The sequence below is a fragment of the Doryrhamphus excisus genome, chromosome 18, assembly GCF_030265055.1.
Source record: "Doryrhamphus excisus isolate RoL2022-K1 chromosome 18, RoL_Dexc_1.0, whole genome shotgun sequence".
NCBI classification, from domain to species: Eukaryota; Metazoa; Chordata; class Actinopteri; order Syngnathiformes; family Syngnathidae; genus Doryrhamphus; species Doryrhamphus excisus.
In genome coordinates this window covers 4,181,851-4,203,084 of record NC_080483.1, presented here as the reverse complement: position 1 = coordinate 4,203,084, position 21,234 = coordinate 4,181,851, and the positions used below count along the sequence as shown (strand labels likewise).

General features: G+C 43.0%; 1 protein-coding gene across 2 annotated transcripts in view; it reads left to right on the top strand.

Annotated features, from left to right (window-relative positions):
* LOC131106550 (low-density lipoprotein receptor-related protein 1-like) overlaps window positions 1-21,234 on the top strand; it is a 111,773-nt gene that overhangs the window by 50,024 nt on the left and 40,515 nt on the right. For both annotated transcript variants that reach the window (XM_058055731.1, XM_058055730.1), the window contains exons 7-20: window positions 9,065-9,227; window positions 10,224-10,446; window positions 12,173-12,362; window positions 12,443-12,586; window positions 12,862-13,098; window positions 13,155-13,335; window positions 15,444-15,666; window positions 17,027-17,216; window positions 17,299-17,424; window positions 17,922-18,062; window positions 18,247-18,372; window positions 18,452-18,568; window positions 18,865-18,945; window positions 20,449-20,616. In XM_058055731.1, coding sequence (XP_057911714.1) covers window positions 9,065-9,227; window positions 10,224-10,446; window positions 12,173-12,362; window positions 12,443-12,586; window positions 12,862-13,098; window positions 13,155-13,335; window positions 15,444-15,666; window positions 17,027-17,216; window positions 17,299-17,424; window positions 17,922-18,062; window positions 18,247-18,372; window positions 18,452-18,568; window positions 18,865-18,945; window positions 20,449-20,616 — 2,310 coding nt within the window. The remainder of the gene's footprint in view (window positions 1-9,064; window positions 9,228-10,223; window positions 10,447-12,172; window positions 12,363-12,442; window positions 12,587-12,861; window positions 13,099-13,154; window positions 13,336-15,443; window positions 15,667-17,026; window positions 17,217-17,298; window positions 17,425-17,921; window positions 18,063-18,246; window positions 18,373-18,451; window positions 18,569-18,864; window positions 18,946-20,448; window positions 20,617-21,234) is intronic.

Genomic DNA, 21,234 nt, shown 5'->3' with positions numbered 1-21,234 from the left:
ACGGCGAAGAAGCAGGCGTCCGGCCCTGACGCTGAGACGGCGAAGAAGCAGGCGTCCGGCCCTGACGCGGAGACGGCGAAGAAGCAGGCGTCCGGCCCTGACGCGGAGACGGCGAAGAAGCAGGCGTCGTCCATGCCAGAGCCTCTCCATCTGCTCCAGCAAGCCCTGCTCCTCGTCTTGCAGGTGGAGTGGGCTGTGCCTCCTCACTCCCCCAGCAGGTGGCGCCATCCTCCCTCTCCATTGGCGGGCTGGGCTGTGCTTCCAGCATAGCCCAGCAGGTGGTACTAGCTCCCCCTCTCGAAGGCGGATCCCAGACGCCGTCATCAGAGGGAGCCGAAACCAGGGAAGGGAGGAGGGAGGCTTGGAGGAGGGTCCCTGGGTCCTCCAGGTCAGCAGTCCCGGCCGCAGCCACTTGTTTGGGCTTGAAGGGATCAGGGACGCCGCGCAGCTTGGCATGGGAGCCAGGTCTTGAGAACCCCTGGGACTGCGCGGCTTGGGCACAGGCGGAATCCGGGATGCCACGCAGCTTGGCACGGGAGCCGGGTCTTGGGAACCCCAGGGGCTGCGCAGCTTGGGCACTGGAGGAATCTGAGACGCCACGCAGCTTGGCACGGAAGCCGGGTCTTGGAAACCCCTGGGGCTGCGTGGCTTGGGAACTGGAGGAAACTGTGATGCCACGCAGCTTGGCACGGGAGCCGGGTCTTGGAAACCCCTGGGGCTGCGTGGCTTGGGAACTGGAGGAAACTGAGATGCCACGCAGCTTGGCACGGGAGCCGGGTCTTGGAAACCCTTGGGGCTGTGTGGCTTGGGAACTGGAGGAAACTGTGACGCCACGCAGCTTGGCACGGGAGCCGGGTCTTGGAAACCCTTGGGGCTGCGTGGCTTGGGAACTGGAGGAATCTGTGACGCCACGCAGCTTGGCACGGGAGCCGGGTCTTGGAAACCCCTGGGGCTGCGTGGCTTGGGAACTGGAGGAAACCGGGGTGCCTCGCGAGGGGTGAGGGGTGCCTCGCTACTTGGCACGGGAGCCATTATAGATGGCTTAGTTGGGATCATAGAGAACAGATAATTAATCATTGGTAATATCATCATTTTCACAGTGGATACTCATTGAATGCCCATTAGAGAGATCAGCAAAGTTCTCCAACGTTCAAGATCATCCTCAATCGATTTCAACAGTGGGGTATAATTCAAGCTGATCATGTCTGACAGATTGGAGGAAATGTTGATACCCAAATACCTGATATTACCCAAGTGCAGTGGATTTGAGGAGGTGCTCTGGAAAACAAAATTAATGGGCAATACTATGGATTTAGACCAGTTAGTCCGAAAAGGTGCTAACGTTGTTGATGAGTGTGATAGCTTGGTGAAGTGAGGAGTGTGAGTTTTTTAGGAAAAGTAACACATCATCAGCATAAAGGCTTATCTTATGATGAATGATCTTATGTGGATCCCTTTAATATTTATATGTTGTCGAATTGCAGTTGCAAGAGGTTCAATGAAGATAGCAAACAATGAGGGGGAGAGTGGACAACCTTGCCTAGCACCTCTTTGTAAAGTGAATTCTGGAGAGATCAGATTATTGGTCCGAGCAGAGGCCTTTGGGGTACTATATAATATTTGGATCCACGTTCTAAATGACTCTCCAAAGCCAAATTTCTGTAGGGTTGTAAAGAGAAATTTCCAGTTAACTTTGTCGAATGCCTTTTCAGCGTCTAATGAGACGATTGTGGTTTCCAAATTATGGATGATAGAGTGATCAATCAGATTGGTTAAGCGGCGTACATTGCTAACTGAGTGTCTCCCCTTGATAAATCCTGATTGATTGGGATGTATTATATGAGGGGTAACTTTTTCCAGTCTTCTAGCTAATACTTTGCATATTATTTTAAGATCCGCGTTAAGTGAAATTGGACGATAACTGGAAGGTAATGTTGGGTCCTTTTCTGGTTTTAGCAAGAGACTGATTGTAGCAGAGCTCATATTTGGGGGTAGGCGTGCATTTTCTTTTATTTCCTGAACCATTAAAAAAAATACTGGGGCTAGCAATGACCAGAATGTTTTATAAAATTGGGCAGGGAACCCGTCCGGTCCTGGTGCTTTGTTAATTGGCATTTGCTGTTGAGCCTCATAAAGATCTGTTAGTGAAATGGGTAAGTCCAGGGTTGTCACCTGATCTTCTTCTAATTTTGGTAATTCTGTGGCACTAAGAAATGTTTCAATGTCTGGAACAGAAGGGTTAATCTGAGGTGTGTATAGTATTTTACAAAAGTCCCTAAAAACTGAATTAATTTCCTCCGGAAGGTGAGTGATGTTACCTTCTGAGTTTCTAATGGAGGAGATTTAAGTTAAGTTTTAGTTGGTTAGCTAAGTATTTTCCAGATTTATTGGCATGTTTGAACTTCTCCAAACGTAGTCTTTGCAATTGGAACTGAATTTTCTTATCAGTAATTTCTTTTAAATCTAATTTCAATTTTCCAAGGTTATTCAGAGTATTCTCATCTTGTGAATCTGCATAAGCGATTTTGATTTTTTTCTCCAATTCCAATTCCAATAATCTTTTTTTTTTCTTATATGAATGTATATTTTTGTATATTTTATTTATTTCATTCATTCATTCATTCATTTTCTACCGCTTTTTCCTCACGAGGGTCGCGGGGGTGCTGTAGCCTATCCCAGCTGTCTTTGGGTGAGAGGCGGGGTACACCCTGGACTGGTCGCCAGCCAATCACAGGGGACATATACAATCCCTGACAAAAGTCTTGTCGCTTATCCAAGTTGTAGGAACAACAAATAATAACTTGACTTGTAGTTGCTCAATTGGAATCAGAAATGACTTATATGAAAGGCAAAGCCCTCTAGATTATGCTTTTTATATCAAAATAAAGTTTTGTACCATTCATTGAGTTTTATCATTTAATTAGGACATAAAGGTCAGATTTTGCTTGGACAAAAGTCTTGTCGCATACAAAAAAATGTAGAAATAATACATATACTTAATGTTGAATACACAAATATGCTACAATAACATCAGAACATAAAGTCATTGTACCTTGGAAAAAAGAATTAATATTGTGTATGGCTTCCATGAGCTTGGAGGACTGCATCCATACGTCTTGGCAATGACTCAAATAACTCATCTGGAATGGCCAAGAAAGCAGTCTTGCAGGACTCCCAGAGTTCATCAGGATTTTTCGGCTTCATCTTCCAAGCCTCCTCCTTCATCTTACCCCAGACATGCTCAATAATGTTCATGTCTGGCGACTGGGCTGGCCAATCCTGGAGCACCTTGACCTTCTTGGCTTTCAGGAACTTGGATGTGGAGGCTGAAGTATGAGAAGGAGCGCCATCCTACTGCAGAATTTGCCCTTTCTTGTGGTTTGGAATGTAATGGACAGCGAGAATTTCTTGACATGATGTTGCCATCAACAGCCAACAAAAAAATCGTGTTGCATTTGCCAAGGCCCACAGCTTGCAGAAAGGATGGACAGTGGAAAAGTGGCAGAAGGTTGATTTTTCTGACGAATCATCCATTGAACTGCATCCCAATCGCCGCAAATACTGCAGAAGACCTGTTGGAACCCGCATGGACCCAAGATTCACCCAGAAAACAGTCAAGTTTGGTGGAGGAAAAATCATGGTTTGGGGATACATCCAGTATGGGGGTGTGCGACAGATCTGCAGAGTGGATGGCAACATCGACAGCCTGAAATATCAAGAAATTCTCGCTGCCCATTACATTCCAAACCATAAGAAAGGGCAAATTCTGCAGTAGGATGGCGCTCCTTCTCATACTTCAGCCTCCACATCCAAGTTCCTGAAAGCCAAGAAGGTCAAGGTGCTCCAGGATTGGCCAGCCCAGTCGCCAGACATGAACATTATTGAGCATGTCTGGGGTAAGATGAAGGAGGAGGCTTGGAAGATGAAGCCGAAAAATCCTGATGAACTCTGGGAGTCCTGCAAGACTGCTTTCTTGGCCATTCCAGATGAGTTATTTGAGTCATTGCCAAGACGTATGGATGCAGTCCTCCAAGCTCATGGAAGCCATACACAATATTAATTCTTTTTTCCAAGGTACAATGACTTTATGTTCTGATGTTATTGTAGCATATTTGTGTATTCAACATTAAGTATATGTATTATTTCTACATTTTTTTGTATGCGACAAGACTTTTGTCCAAGCAAAATCTGACCTTTATGTCCTAATTAAATGATAAAACTCAATGAATGGTACAAAACTTTATTTTGATATAAAAAGCATAATCTAGAGGGCTTTGCCTTTCATATAAGTCATTTCTGATTCCAATTGAGCAACTACAAGTCAAGTTATTATTTGTTGTTCCTACAACTTGGATAAGCGACAAGACTTTTGTCAGGGACTGTAGACAAACAACCATTCACACTCACATTCATACCTATGGACAATTTGTGAGTGGCCAATTAACCTAGCGTGGAATGTGGGAGGAAACCGGAGTACTCGGAGAAAACCCACGCATGCACGAGGAGAACATGCAAACTCCACACAGAGATGGCCGAGGGTGGAATCGAACCCTGGTCTTCTTGCTGTGAGGTCTGCGCGCTAACCACTGGACCGCCGTGCCGCCCATTTTATTTATTTATTTATGTATATTATATATATATTTTTTCTTATATGAATTTTATGTTCATATAATAACAATTCATAATTCATATGAATGTATGAATAGGAGATACTTTTTCTGCGCATTACTACTTTTGCTGTCTCTCGGAGAACACAAGCCGAGGTTTCCGGTTGGTGATTAAAATCTAAAAACATTGTCCACTCTCTCTCACAGTCTTTTAGAAAGTCTGGATCTTTAAGCAATGATGTATTAAATCTCCAGCATCTAGTAGGTGTAGCCGTCTGTTTTTTGAATTCAGTTGCTCTTCACAGACAGAGGTGGACGGAAGGGTTTTTAATGACTCCAGATCAGCAAGGGAGGTGGGGTAAAGAGAGTAAAGGAAAAAGAAAAGCAGCGTGTGTCACAGACGTGTGGACATTCTTTCACTTTGACACGATTGCACAACCTCCTTCTCTCCTTACCTTTGTTTACGCGTGGCTTAATCAGTGAATCAGTGTGTCGCGGGGCAGCTGGAAGTGTTTAAACAGAGAACTGTGTGTTCAAAATTAAGACTACCTCTGGGAATATGGCCGCCGACTCCCATAAACCTCAGCAATGCGGCACAATGGCCAAGTTTCCCTGGTGGAAATCAGATCTCTCGCTTTCCCTCCCAGCTTTTCCTCTGTCTTCTATTTTTTGACCCATTCCTCCACCATTTGCTCTCCTAGTTTTTTTCTGCCAGCTTTAACTCAAACCAAAACACTTGCAACACTTGCAAGTGGAGATGAGATTTATGGCTCAAAGTATCTTTTTGCCAAGGAATCTGCTTTGTCATTTCCTCCTCACCAGAACCTTTCTGTCTTGGTTGGAGAAAGTGAGACTTTGGTGTCCTTGAATCATCGTAGTGACCCAGCTCACCCGCAGGACTTGATGACCCGGGACCCCTGCTGCACCACTGCAGCGCCATATCTGGCTTGTTTGTGTTTGTGTGAGGGCACTTGTGGAAGGAGCAGAGCTCAAGGCAGCTGTAAAAATAGACGTCTTGTGGTTTGTCAAGCCCTCCTCCCCATTCCACTTTCTCGGTGTCGCTCACACGCTTCTTTTTCATCTCCTGTCGACAGGCGGATGTAAAACAACACACATATCTTTGACTGAGAGGGGCCCGAGCCTACATTGGCAACTTGTCTGACATGGACGTTTCAGATCTTGTGTTTCTCTTCGACATGATGTGTCAGATCAGGAGTTTGGGGTCTTTTTTTAACTTATTCCTGATCGGATACAAGACCGTTATGAGATTTTTGGAACTTTTGGAAGTGCATGTATGACACCTTTCCAGCGTCCAGCGGTAATCAGTACGGCTTTTTCTTTAAAAAGTCCTTTTTTCAGATGTGAGATTTGGGTATCTAAACCAAAGTAAGGCCGCAGTCGGAAGATTTGGTGTTTTCTGGGGAGCCAAAGACCGAGCTCACATTTGAACAAAGCACAGTGCCCTATCCAGTATAGTAATCCCCCGTTTACCATGGTTAATCGGTTCCAGACCCAACCAATAAGTGGGAAGGGAATTTCTGTCAAGTAGGTGGACATTACTATAATGAATTATTATTAAATTGAATATTTTGGTAGTTGGAGCATAAAAAAACTGTTTACCACCGTCTGTATATGGTTTTAGCCATTATTAGAGCCCCTTAGACATGCAATAACACCCCTATAGTCATCTTTACACTCCTATTACCTTATATAGTAGACATCCATTTTCTCTACCACTTATCCTCACGGGGGTCGCGGACATGCTGGAGCCTATCCCAGCTGTCTTCGGGCGAGAGGTGGGGTACACCCTGGACTGGTCACAATTAATTGACCAAGTAATCATGTTCAATATTTACAAATTTACAAATTTCCCCACTGAGGGACGAATAAAGGCATATCTTATCTTAATTTCAAGTTAATCAAGATTTTTTAAAGTTTAAGGAGAGGTGGGTACACCTGAAGGGGAAAAGGGGTTACTGTACCCCTGTATTACAGTATAATCCTTGGTACACTGATAGCATAAACACAATTCTATGGTATTGTAAGGTATATTCTTTTGGCAATCTCCAATGACCAAGGCCGTTTGTCCGCGAGTGGAGTGCCCAAACATAGAATCCCACACTCCCAGGTTTTCGTACGATTTGGTTGGTTTGGTTTGGAACAGAGTAATAACGATGAATAGCCAGTATTGAGTTATTCCTTCCAGTGGGAAGCATGCATGTGGCCAACAGGAGACTAATGCAGATTTACTCTATTTAAAGAAACTTACTTTCCCAGTGAGACCCAGTATTATTTGAAAATCCTGTGAACGAGCAGGACGGGGCCCCTGTTAAAGTGGAGATGTTATACTGTTGCATGCATTTCTAAAGCTTTTTTTATTTTATTTATTTTTGTATGCTGGTGTCCTGTGCAGCTTGCATCCATGTGAACCAGCTTGCAGGCAGATCGTGGTCCTCCTGGCCTTTGCATTGTTACACAGTGTAGGCCCTGGACCACATGACCGGCCCTGGAAGTGCATGGATCCATTGTTCAGACTACGTCTTGCATCAGCCGCATTTGCTGCAATGTGCAAGAATACGAAGAAGTGAAAATGTTGTACTTTGGTAACATGGAAGTTTGCATGTGGTGACATGTGAACTGCTTGGACCTTAATATCTCCCTCTGGTGGTGATCCCTACTCTTTGGAGCAGACTTGAGCTGTTTTATATTTGCATGCCAAGGAGCAAGGGATTGTTTTGATAGCATTTAGCTTGACAGTTCCACTCAAAAAGCACAGTACACTCATCCCTCCCTTTGCGGTTCGCATTTTCTAGGCTCTACCTAGCTAAATATTTCATTTATAAATGAAATGTTGTGCGTCCATGGAGGGGGCGGACCCACAGCTTTGGCAAGAAGAAGCCACCCGCTCTCACCAGGAAAGGTGCATTAATGTCGGAGACACGATGCCTGCACTCAGTACAGGTGGACCTACGTTACCATTTCATACACAGTAAGTCAGGGGTCTCCAACCAGTAGTTCATGAGCTACCAGGAGCTCCTAACCACTTTTCAATTAGCTCACCAAAGCTTTACTCATTCAATATCAACCCACAAAATTATTATATTTTTTATTTTTCATTCATTCATTCATTTATTTTCTACCACTTTTCCTCCCGAGGGTCGCAGGGGGTGTTGGAGCCTATCCCAGCTGTCTTGGGGCGAGAGGCGGGGCACACTGGACTGGACTGGTGGCCAGCCAATGACAGGGCACATATAGACAAACAACCATTCACACTCACATTCATACCTATGGACAATTTGGAGTCGCCAAGTCGGGGAGAACATGCAAACTCCACACAGAGATGAATGAGGGTGGAATTGAACCCTGGTCTCCTAGCTGTGAGGTCTGCACGCTAACCACTCGACCATCGTGCAGCCTTTTTTTATTTTTGTATTTATTCATTTTTGCAACCCACAAAATTAGAATGTAGGCTTCGGCAGTAGCCCGGAAGTACTTGGGAGTGTGACCAAACACGATGAGCGGTGTGTGGAGCGACTAACTCACAGCTCAATACAAAAGGCCAAAAAATGAAAATAGATATTTAATATATATTTAATATATTTAATCGATATATTTTCAAGTGAAACTGCAAAAAGTGTGGAATGATTACTGTATATTCATCCAGTTTTTGAACTGTTTTTGAATTTTTATGTTTCAGTTTTCAGTGAAAATGTCACTACAGGCACAATAATAATGATAACATTATTATAATCATCATAAGAATAATAATAACTTGGGCTATTGTTGCGGCCATAACCCACGCCAAGCTAAAACCCAACTCTGAAATCCTGACATCACTTCCTGTCTGCCACATATTTATATAAATATATAAATAACGAGTGACGAAAGATGAAGAATATCATATAGCTGGCCTGTCACAGCTTTGAATTTGTTTGGGCAGTCTTGCATTTCAGTAAACAACCTAGAAGATGCTGGGAGGTATTTGGCCACTTTTTCTGTCAGAATGAAGGAAGGAGGAAGTAATCAAAAAAGGGGTTATATGTACTGTAGACCGTTTTTTTCCCCTTTCACTGCTTTACCTCACCCACAGTCTTGTGAAGACTATTTATTTTGCTTTTCTGTACTGGACACTCTTGAACTTTGTCGGGCCATTTTATTTTTTCCCTAAGTTGTCATGTGATGTCACATTGGCCTTTAAACGACACATCAATGACTTGCACTCACCTTGTCAACGTATTCGTCACACAAACGTCCTCCCGGTCTCATTTTTAGTTCAACTAAATGTTACTTCGTCAAACCTTTTCCCTTCTTGTCTCGCTCAACTTATTTACAGCAACACATCACAAGTTCACCTTCTTTTACAAGTCTGCAAGAATGTAAGGACTAAAAATAAGTTGCACCTCCTCCTTTTTCCCCCTCCAATGCCTCTTTTGCTCTCTCTCCCTCTCTCTCTGCAGATGTGGAGCAGATGGCCATTGACTGGCTTACCGGAAACTTCTACTTTGTGGATGACGTGGACGACAGGATCTTTGTGTGTGACAAGGATGGACAGACGTGTGTCACCCTCCTGGACCAGGAGCTCTACAACCCCAAAGGCATCGCCCTGGACCCCACCATGGGGTCAGTATCATGCCTTCCCTCCACCACCGACGCCAGTCCGAACGAGTCTGCAAAGCTCCCATGATGGCCCTTGACATTCATGTCACCTGACTGCAAGACCGTTAACAGCGAGCGAGGATGTGTGGAGGATGTGAACGTTAAAATAAGCAAGCACAGATGTTCCGTTATCCGTAGCGTGACCAAAAAAAAAAATCCAACTGATTTCCCGAAAGTGTGGCTGTGTTACGCAAGCATGTGTATTTGCACGAGTGTGTGTAATGGGGGAGGAAAAAGAAGGGTGTGCACATGTCAGGACACGGATCATTTTAATCCCCAATTTGCGCTGTCGTGCACCAAACATCAAACTCATAGAAAATGTTTGGGGTTACTAAACTAAACAGACAAAAAAACAGCTTCTTCTTTAGTTTTTCACACCAAAAAATCCAAAAAGTGTAACATGTAAATTAAAATGGTTCAAGACTTAGCTTAAAAGAACAATTCTGCTACTAAATTGTAGTTTGATTCCCTGTCAGGAAGTTAAACCTAACAAGAAACAACAGTACTAAAAATACAATATTAATAACTTGTGGGGATTCAAAGCAAAGAAAGAACACAAGATTACATGTACGATATTAATTAATTTTTATCTCTTCATAGCTAATATTCAAAAATTTTAGATCTGGTTAATTAGTTTTTATTTAATTATGTAATTTAATTACTATCATTTTTATTTATTTTTTGCCAAAAGTGTGGTGTTCAGTGGTATACATAAAATAAATGTAATAAAAAAAATATTAAGTACTTAAAATAAAATAAATACCACTAATAATAGTAAGAAATGAATATAATTTATTTTTTTAATAATTTATTATATTTATAATATAAACCATTTTAATATAAAATGTAATAGCAAAAACATTGAATTATTAAATATAAGTGTAATTAAACTTTTACTAGTTATTACACATATTACTGATATTAATAATTACATCCATCTTGCTCCCTGTCTGTCCCCAGGAAGGTGTTCTTCACAGACTATGGTCAGATCCCCAAAGTGGAGCGCTGTGACATGGACGGCCAGAACCGCACCAAGCTGGTGGACAGTAAGATCGTGTTCCCACACGGAATTACGCTGGATTTGGTCAGCAGGCTGGTGTACTGGGCTGACGCCTATCTGGACTACATTGAGGTAGTGGACTACGAAGGCAAGAACCGCCACACCATCATTCAGGGCCTTCTGGTGAGTAACACACTGGGCGCCTCGACAAGTCTCAATTACTGTCAAGACAGGGTGAAGGATGAGCGTGGGGAAGATGGAAGGTGTCGACTTTTTCATCAGAGCAGCTAATTAATTGCGTTTAATTTGGAGGTGGTTCATGTTTGGTGTGGGTTGCCTCTTCAAGCCTGACGTTTACTGCCATGTAGGACTTGTGGGCTATAGATTGGCCATGCTGGATTCCCACTGTAAATCAGTCGAGGCTGCACTCTAAGGCGCGGTTAATCAACAATCCCTTCCTGATCGATTGATCAATGAATCCAATCCATAAGTATGTTCATATCAACACAGCTCTAATATATTGTGAAATCAATGACAGTGTTATTTTATGAAGGCAGAAGTTTTAGCAGCGAGTCCACTTTTCTATGTCTCCAGTACGGAGACAATTTGAGATGAACAAAGATGGGGAAAATAGCGGTAAAATAATGGCTTTGCATTCCCTGTAACACCATAGCAGTGCTTTGCCCTGCAGCCTGGGATGGCAGGATAATAAGTCTATGTGTCTGAGTCCCCGTGTGTGTGTGTGTGTGTGTGTGGATGCATCATTATTTGAGCCATTACGATCTGAGAGTTCTTCTCCTGCCGCTTCAATCCTACCAGTGTGTCCATCATTTAGTCCTGGGAGAACAGCAGCAGCACCAGTAAGCACATCTTTGTAGCAACTAGACTTAAAGACGGTTGGAGTTGCTAAACCAAGCTCCCGCATCACCGCACGTGTTTCAGTTCGTCTGGTTGCCATAGTGACAGTAGCAAGGCCTCATGCGACTTTTCCAGGGAACATAAAAGACTGGAATTGTCACATTTCGGTTAAATGAGCTCTGCTTCTTCTTTCTTCTACAGACATGTTGAATAGTTCAAGTTTACATGTGATATTCTTTGCTAAGCATGTTTAAAATAAACTAATCACTAATCACCAAATATTATGATGTATGACGTAAGTGCAGTAGTACACCCACTGAGTTCAACTTCATAAATCATGCTATTTTGTGGTTGAACATGCTCTATTATTAGTAAAAAAAAGAATTGCACATTTTAAAAGTCTAAATTAAACATTTTCAAGCATAACGACTACACGAAATATAAGGCATTCAGAAGACTCATTCAAAGATGTGATGATATGTAGTATTCTCCACTGGTCACTAGATGTCAGTCATTTTACATTGATGAGACAAAAGCCTTCGTACGACAACAGGGAACTCTCCCAATGAGGCTATGTTATGTCTTATTTTTCTTATAACGTCTACTATATTGGCTAATGGGGTGTAAATGTGACTATAGAGATGTTACTTCATGTCTTGAGGGCTTGTCATGATTATTTAGAAGGTTGTAAACAGGTTTTCTTTCCTCTTTCTTTGCAAATATTACATTTATAAATAAGGAATCCAACTTCTGACTGGCGACCAGTCCAGGGGGTACACCGCCTCTCGCCCAAAGCCAGCTGGGATAGGCTCCAGCATAGCTCTAATAATGTTGAATGTGTATTTGGAAGATCATAAGCAGTTTTTCTATGCTCTAAATACAAAAATATTCCATTTAATCATAAGAAATCCCACTTGGCGGAAATTCACTTATCATGGTCGAGTTTGGAGCAAATTATTTGTGATAAACCCTGTGATAGAAATGATGGTAAGGCATGATGCTACGCTCTTTAATGGGGTTATAATCTGAACCCAGCGTCTTCTTCTTTAAGATCGAGCATCTGTACGGGTTGACGGTGTTTGAAAACTACCTTTATGCCACCAACTCGGACAACGCTAACATGCAGCCCAAGACCAGCGTGATACGCATCAACCGCTTCAACAGCACTGACAACCAAGTGGTGACACGCGTGGACAAGGGAGGCGCGCTGCACGTGTACCATCAGAGACGCCAACCACCTGGTATATGTCTCTTCTCTCCTACAAACAGCGTCTGTGATGAACACATGAAGTTTGCATGACATGGTTTTCTTCCCACTCAGTCCGAAGCCATGCTTGTGAGGTGGACCAGTTTGGAAAAGCAGGAGGCTGCTCAGATATCTGCCTGCTGGGAAATGGACACAAGACTCGGACATGCCGCTGCCGCTCCGGCTTCAGCTTGGGTAGCGACGGCAAGTCTTGCAAAAGTGAGTCATGAATTGTTCAAATGATACAATGCACATTTTCTAAAGTACTATACGACATTATACTATATGAGTAGTATACTTTCCCAACGATAAGAACAGCCTGAAGAGCAACCCCTAGTATTTCCACAAAAGGAATCCTTGTTTTTCATTATGAGATGAAATCTTGATGTTGTAATAGACTTTACTGACGACAATCTCTCCCAACTAACACAGGATGCTTACCTTGATATTCAATGCTCATCACAAACAATCATAATGTCTATTGAACACCACAGAGCCGGAGCATGAGCTCTTCCTGGTCTACGGGAAGGGCCGCCCAGGGGTGATCAGGGGCATGGACATGAACGCCAAGGTGCCAGATGAGTACATGATCCCCATTGAGAATCTGATGAAGCCCAGAGCGTTGGATTTCCATGCCGAGAGCGAGTTCATCTACTTCGCTGACGCCACCAGCTACATCATCGGGCGGCAGAAAATCGACGGCACGGAGAGAGACACCATTCTGAAAGAAGGTGGGTTGTGACGCCAAGGGAAAGAATGGAATGTGTTCAATAAGGATTCATTGCAGGGATCCACACGGTGGAGGGCATCGCTGTGGACTGGATGGCAGACAACTTGTACTGGACGGACGACGGACCCAAGAAAACCATCAGCGTGGCTCGGCTGGAGAAAGCCTCCCAGACCCGCAAGACTCTCATCGAGGATAAAATGACTCACCCTCGCGCCATTGTGGTGGACCCCCTCCATGGGTAAGTGATTATTTCATGATTTGGTGGAACTGTCCTGATTCTCATTCTTAACATTCATTCATTCATTTTCTACCGCTTTTTCCTCACGAGGGTCGGGGGGGTGCTGGAGCCTATCCCAACTGTCTTTGGGCGAGAGGCGGGGTACACCCTGGACTGGTGGCCAGCCAATCACAGGGCACACATAGACAAACAACCATTCACACTCACATTCATACCTATGGACAATTTGGAGTCGCCAATTAACCTAGCATGTTTTTGGAATGTGGGAGGAAACCGGAGTACCCGGAGAAAACCCACGCATGCACGGGGAGAACATGCAAACTCCACACAGAGATGGCCGAGGATGGAATTGAACCCTGGTCTCCTAGCTGTGAGGTCTGCCACTAGACCGCCGTGCCGCCCAATTCTTAACATATAAAGTAAATATAATAAATACAACAAATAGGAATTTAAAAGTCATTTGCCAAGAAATTTTGCACCTGCTTGATGATCAATAAAATAGATGACTGCAATCGACTCCAGTAAAATTCCTATAAAACCCACCCGGAACTCATTTTCTGGCCTCATCCCAAAGTTAGTTTTGAAATGGTGTTCTTGAAACTTGAATCGGTAATATTGAACCAGGGCCACTATTATAGTTTCATTAAAGTATGCTTTAGAGTAGTCTGTGTGCAGTTTGTACTAGCCATTATTCCCTCAATAGCTGGCAACATGAAAAAAACAAGATAAAACAATATCTTGCCTCCAGTCAAGCATGGTTCTAAACTAGATGGTGAATTTTTTTCCTGACTTTTGGGCACCCCCTGGAGGCCACAACGCCCTTAGCATCCATCTATATGACCTAATGGGCCAGCCGACTCTGCTTGGTGTAAAGATGTGACCAGTCACCAGCCAGAGTCAGAGTGATGCTTCCTGTTTGCTGTTATCTTTTTAGAATGTATGCATCCTGTCTATCGGCAGTACTAACACACAGGCACTCATCTGTCGGTCACACTCTCAAACACACAATAATCCGCCTGTGTATGGATGAGTCTTATTGCTACGACCTCCATGGCTGTCTCTTGAGAAATACTGCACATGCTCAGAATACGCGCGCACACACACACACACACACACACACACACACGCACTGTCTGGTTTGCTAGTGGCAGCGTGATGTGTGTCCATGCTGTCCATGCTGTCCATGCTGTCCAGGGGAAAGGCATTCGCCTGCACTAATGTCTCAAATCAATCTGGCTGAGGGAGAAAAGGGAGGAAGAAGAGACGTTTGCCAAAAGGAGGGGAAATATTCAGACAGAAGGGGAAATAAATGCATTTGTGGGAACAAAAATATTGGGACAGGTCTTTTAAGCCTTATTAACCTGTGTCGCCAACACTAAATATCTAAAATGGGCTTGATCTCATCAATTGGATATTTATTCAATACATTTGCAATTGCAAATCCCAGAAAGACTGACGTGATGTATTTGTCCCGATCGCACAAATGCTAATAACACTCAATAAATGTCACTGTTTCCATGGTTTGAAATGTATTAGTACTTTTATTGCATGGTTATTGTACAGGATTTTTTTGTAGCAGATTTTATTTTATACTCAGGAAAGAACTTTGAATGCATCATTCTGTCACTAATGGAGCTCCTTGGGGCTCCTTTATCAGTTTGTCCAGCCTCTTCCTTCCCGCTGCTGTGATGCTGCTCCCCTGGCGGACCACACCATAGAAGGTCCCATAAAGTCGGACAAAACCCAAAAAGGCCCCCGTAGGAAATAATGTGATGAGATTTGATGTAGACTTTGCTTATACTCTGGTGAGATTGAATTGGATAGCGTTTCTCACCTTCTCTATCAATTGGCTGGCACGTTGGCATTCTTTGGCCCCATGGTGGGTTATTTAGCAGCCACACTTTGTTACATGCCAGAGTGTATGAAAACCGAGGTTTGACAATCATTCAGTTCTTATGACCAGTTCATGAATGTACAGTTGTGTATGAAAGGCATATTTTGTGTATGCAGTAGTTGTGGTGACGTCATTGCCTTGTGCTAATGTATCTTTCCAAAGTGTCATTTCCCATCAACCTCAACAAACCATCAACCTCAACTATTCCCCTAAGGTGGATGTACTGGACAGACTGGGAGGAGGATCCTAAGGAGAGCAAACGAGGCAAAATTGAACGCGCTTGGATGGATGGCTCCAACAGGAATGTTTTCCTCACCAGCAAGACGGTGCTGTGGCCCAACGGCCTGAGCTTGGACATCCCTCAGGGAATCCTCTACTGGGTTGATGCCTATTACGACCGCATTGAGATGGTCTACCTCAACACCTCCGAACGCAAGGTCAGAATCTCTACCAGTGGAGAGCTTTACATAATTGTCTTTTAGTCGTGTGTCCGTCTACAACGGTGAACAAGCTGTCTTTTTTGTCATTTTTTTAAAATGTACATTTTGTTGTGTAATGTTTTGTTGATGCTCGGATTTCACTTCAAAAAGTTGGAAATTTACAAACAATCAGGTTGAACATTTTGATATGGGTTTTTATTTTTGTATTTGTTTTTTGTAGCAATCTGCTGAGCATATTATCCCAAAAAAACATATACACACTATAAATAATTGTAAATATGGCGTTCGTTCAATTTTCAAAATGTAATAGAATTTACAAACATGACTTCTGGTCCAAAAACTGCTGACAACATTCACAGTTTTTCAGAGTTTATAGGTAACCAAAAGGACTTAGTTGCACAAATAAGTTGCACAAATAATTCACAATTAAATTCAATATTGCAATAAAGATCATTACACATAATTGGTTAAAAGCTGTCCACTTAGCAAAGCCCTCAAACAATTTACTTTTTTTTCTACATAATTAGGCGCTACAAGATAACTTTTGTTATATATAGAGGCATTGTACCGCCAACTTTTATCCATAATCGGACATGAAAAGAGCTAAAAGTTGCATCTCTGTGTGTAGTTTGAGACGTCCCATTCATCATTGCCGCGGGTGAGCAACAGCGAATCAGGAGGGGCGCCGACTGATGTCATAGGACATCAACAAATTGACGTTTGTGCGATAGACAAAATGGGCCTGTCTTATACGTTGTGAATGATCTTATTACGTATGTCTAATAGGTTGCATAAAATCAGTGTAACGGCTACTGTAGATGTTATTTCATGTCGAGAGGGCTCTAATAATGTTTCTATTCTTTTTGAATAAATTTGATTTAAAAAGAAGGAATCCTACGTTGGAGAAATTCACTTATCACGGTCTGGTCTACTACTAATTAACCACGATAAACGAGGGATAACATATTTGGTAATAAATTAATAACGTAACAAAAAGAGTCCATTCCCATCACTGTTGCTATTATTGACCTTATAAGGAATGAACTCTAAAGCTGTAGCTTTTATTTTGAATGGCTTGTTGGGTTTATGTTTCTTCTTAGCAGTTAGCCATATGACTCTACAAATTGGAATTTTGTTGTCTAAATATTTGGACAAACTTTAAACAGTATTTAAAACGTTTTTAAAAGTGGACCCAAATGTCTTGACTTGTTGCATAGTGGTCTTTTATTTGAATGTGTTAATGGCTAGATTTTCAGCGTCATTACCTGGAAGCAGGTAAGAATTTACATTTTATCCTCTCACCCCCCACCCCCCCCCCCCCCACCCCCCCCCCCCACCCCCCCCCTCACGCGTACAGACGGTGTACGAGGGCCAGGAGCTGAACCACGCCTTCGGCCTATGCCACTATAAACACTTCCTGTTCTGGAATGAGTACCGCAGTGGCAGCATTTTCAAGTTGGACACCACCAAGGGCACTGCCACCCTGCTGCGCAACGAACGCCCACCCATTTTCGAAATCCGCATGTACGATGCTCAGCAGCAACAAGGTTGAGGCGCCGTCACATACAGGACTCTTCTCTGTGTGTCTTAGCTTTGGTGTTTAACTATCTTCACCTTCTTCTTCTGCAGGTTCTAATGCGTGCCGTGTGCACAATGGAGGCTGCACCAGCCTGTGTTTGGCCATACCGGGGGGCCGGCAGTGCGCCTGTGCCGAGGACCAGATACTGGACCCCACAGACAACACCAGCTGCAAAGGCAAGTCCCAACTGGAATGTAGTCAAACAATACAAACAAAGGGAAACATTCCAAATTAGTCTACAAAGTCAAAATAAAGACATGTCGTTTAATGAATGCAATCACTCTGTTGAAGGCGACGCAGAGAGCAGATCAGAAATTGTAGGTTTTGAAATTTTTGACCATGACATGCCGCTAACACCAACATACATAGAATAGCCAACCGTATTGCAATCGCTCCTCCATTTGACATTCCCGTTCTAACTTTTACAGACCGTTTTCCATGCGACTGAATGAGAAAATGTCTCCAAATGTTTGACTGGTAGTGTACATTTACATTTGTCAGAACGCAACAGAAAGACTCCAAATTGGAAATGGCTTTGAATAGAGTGTACATTGGAATATGAACGCAATGAATTTGACTCCTTGCATTGCAACTATTTTGTCCAATCTGTTGACTTTGTGATGGAATGGACGTTTGATCGAACCGCACAATCGCCTCCTCTCATCCTCCACAGCCAACCCGTCCTACGTGCCCCCTCCTCAGTGCCAGCCTGGGGAGTTTGCCTGCAAAAACAACCGCTGCATCCAGGAACGCTGGAAGTGCGACGGCGACAACGACTGCCTGGACAACAGTGACGAAGCTCCTGAGCTGTGCCGTGAGTAGACACACACACACACACACACATCTGCTGTTGGCACTGAGTCACCCCCCACTTCCCCCCCTGCAGTCTAAATGATGATATTGAGGCTTTCCTGCCCGCCTGCCCTTTTTCACACTCATTTGCATACCAGGCGTCTTCAGCCATCCTCTCGCCTTCCCTCTTCATTTCTTTCCTCCAGACCAGCACACATGCCCCACTGAAAGATTCAAGTGTCAGAACAACCGCTGTATCCCCGTGCGCTGGCTGTGTGATGGCGACAACGACTGCGGTAACGACGAGGACGAATCCAACACCACCTGTTCAGGTTGGAAAACTAACAAAGCCAAATTGAGCAAGCTCTCTTTGCGTTTAAGTCCAACACCTCATCCCGTGTTGCCTTTCAGCTCGCACGTGCCCACCAAACCAGTACTCGTGTGCCAGCGGCCGCTGCATCCCTATCTCCTGGACGTGTGACCTGGATGATGACTGCGGGGATCGGTCGGATGAGCCTGCCTCCTGTGGTGGGTCAATGTAGTCTGGGACAGATTCATGCTTTGTTGAATCAATCTCCGCTCCTGGTTTAAAGGATACGTAGTTTAGGGTCTACTCACTCGAGGTCAGACGTGTACCACCAAGCATCCATGGAAGCAAGTGTGCTGTGGGTTTTGACTTTGTAGATGATGTAGTCTTTCTATTTACTTGTTAACTGGAGCGCAGATCGGGGCGCTTACATAACTGCAAGTGTGAGTACACCCTGGTTCCGGCTTTCATTTCACGTCATGGTCCAAAACGGTTTCATGTGTTTGTGTGTCAACAGCCTACCCCACATGTTTCCCCCTCACCCAGTTCACCTGCAACAACGGACGGTGCATCAACAATAACTGGCGCTGTGATAATGGTGAGTGTCACTCTGCGTCACGTGCGTCCACTGGTTTTGGCTTTTGATGTGTGTGTCACCATGTAGATGTTGTGTGTTTCTTTCCTGTCCATGTCGCTGTCCTGTGCTGTTGGCCCACTCTGGTGTCTTCCATTGGTTCTGTGTTTCAGAAAAGGATTGTGCTGACGGCTCTGATGAGTTGCATTGTCCAAAACTGGCCGGTTAGTGCATAGATCAACATGCACGGCGGTGGCCATGACGCTTGTCTTGCTGGTAGATTAGCCCGGCAGGCTAAAAACAAACACTTAAATGCTGCTTGGCTTAAACGTGGCCACACGCTGATGCCAATATCGCTTCTAATACCGCACAAAGGCTCAAAGCTAAATTAGATTGGCTTTAATGTCAAGTCAAGCAAAGAGATGGCGATGAGCTAAGTTCATTTGATAAAACGACAGCTCTCTCGTGCCGATCAAGTGACTTTCTATCTGTAGCCATAACTGTTCCAAAAGACAGGTTTCATGTGGTATATCATGTATACAGGAGAGAATTCATTTATTCATTTAGGTAAAATAACATTTTAAGATGTTAATAATAATGATAATAATCATCATAATAATAACATAAACAAGTAACAAAAATAAAAAATATAAATATTTATTCAAATAAATTAATGAGATTCAACAGTATTGTCTGAGATTGGCTGGTGACCGGTCCGATATTATTAATAATAATATGAATAGTAATATTAATATGAATGTTAAATTGAAACATGTCAATATTTTTATGATGTAATTAATTAATAACAAAATCACATAATTGAATTATATAATTACATTATGAATTATGTGTTGTTATGAGTAATAGCAATATTTAAAATATTTTCTTGTAATTAATTACACTAAATTAATTTAGTTTTAATATGTCTATTATTTTCTTGCAATTAATTACATTAAATTAATTTAGTCTTAATATGTCTTTTTTAATTTATTTACTTGTAATTAATGACATTAAATACATTTTGTCTTATAATTACACCTCTGCATTATAACTAGTCTTTTTAGCGCTATTACTAAGCACAAGAGAGTATCATAATTGACTATTTTTATGAAACTTGATTATATATTATAATAAATACAAAACATGTATTCGTAATCTGATGTTTCTGTAGTTGGACTGGTGGATTTGTCCTTATTTTCTGTAAAGGTTCCCCTGTTTCCAAATCCAAATATTACTAGTGGTATACGTTCCACCCATTCCACCCACCCGTGGTATTACCTGCTTCTTGTGCTCTGCTGCCAAGCCCGATGTATCAGTGCTGGGTACAATCCCTCATGGTGCATGGTCTGATCTATGCAGTCATTATTCAAACTCTCAACACTCAAACTCTTTCTCTTGTTCACTTGCTACGAAAACAAGGCTTTCCTGTCTGGACAGTGTATAAATATCGTAATAATCAAGCGTCTCTCCACCTTTTTGGTTTTTCAGCAAGCGTCCTGACAGTGAATGTTTGAATGTTCTTTCCAGATAACGACTGCGGGGACAACAGCGACGAGGCGGGCTGCAGCCATTCGTGCTCCAGTGCTCAGTTCAAGTGCAACAGTGGAAGATGCATCCCGGATTATTGGACCTGTGACGGGGATAATGACTGCGGGGACTACAGCGACGAAACACATGCAAACTGCACAAATCAGGGTTAGTATCTCAGGTTGCTCGGACTCGGGAAGCCTCTGGGATGGAGATTATTGATGACTTCGGATTGGAGGGTAAATAATTCTGCAATTAAATTAGAGCACGGTACATGCGTGACTGGATACAGTCAGGAGACTGGAAATGCTTGCTTCTCAATATGTTGGATTCATGTTGGATTTCAAGCAAGGCGTTCAAAGGTGAGCTCATTTAATGGTGACAGTGGTTCAAACTTTGTGCAACTTTAGAAGCGCATTTAACAATAACAATGTTTCAATACCTTAGATAACTTAATTTTCCAAAATTGACTGCTTTATTGATTTTATTTTTCCTAATAATCCATCCATCCTCCATCTTCTCTGCTGCTTATCCTCACAAGGGTCGTGAGGGTATGCTGGAGCCTATCCCAGCCGACTAAGGCCAGAAGCAGGGTACACTCGAACACTCTAACAATGTGTACTGCTTATTTTCAACCTTCTTTCCTGGCGCCTTCCCGTTTTAGTAGCTTCCTGTATGTTTACCAAAAAAGTCCTGTATTTTTTTTATGGAAAATAATTCCCATATTTTGAAATGACAATGTTGTCGGGTACGATATGCTGATGTAGTATACTTAGAAGCACTAAG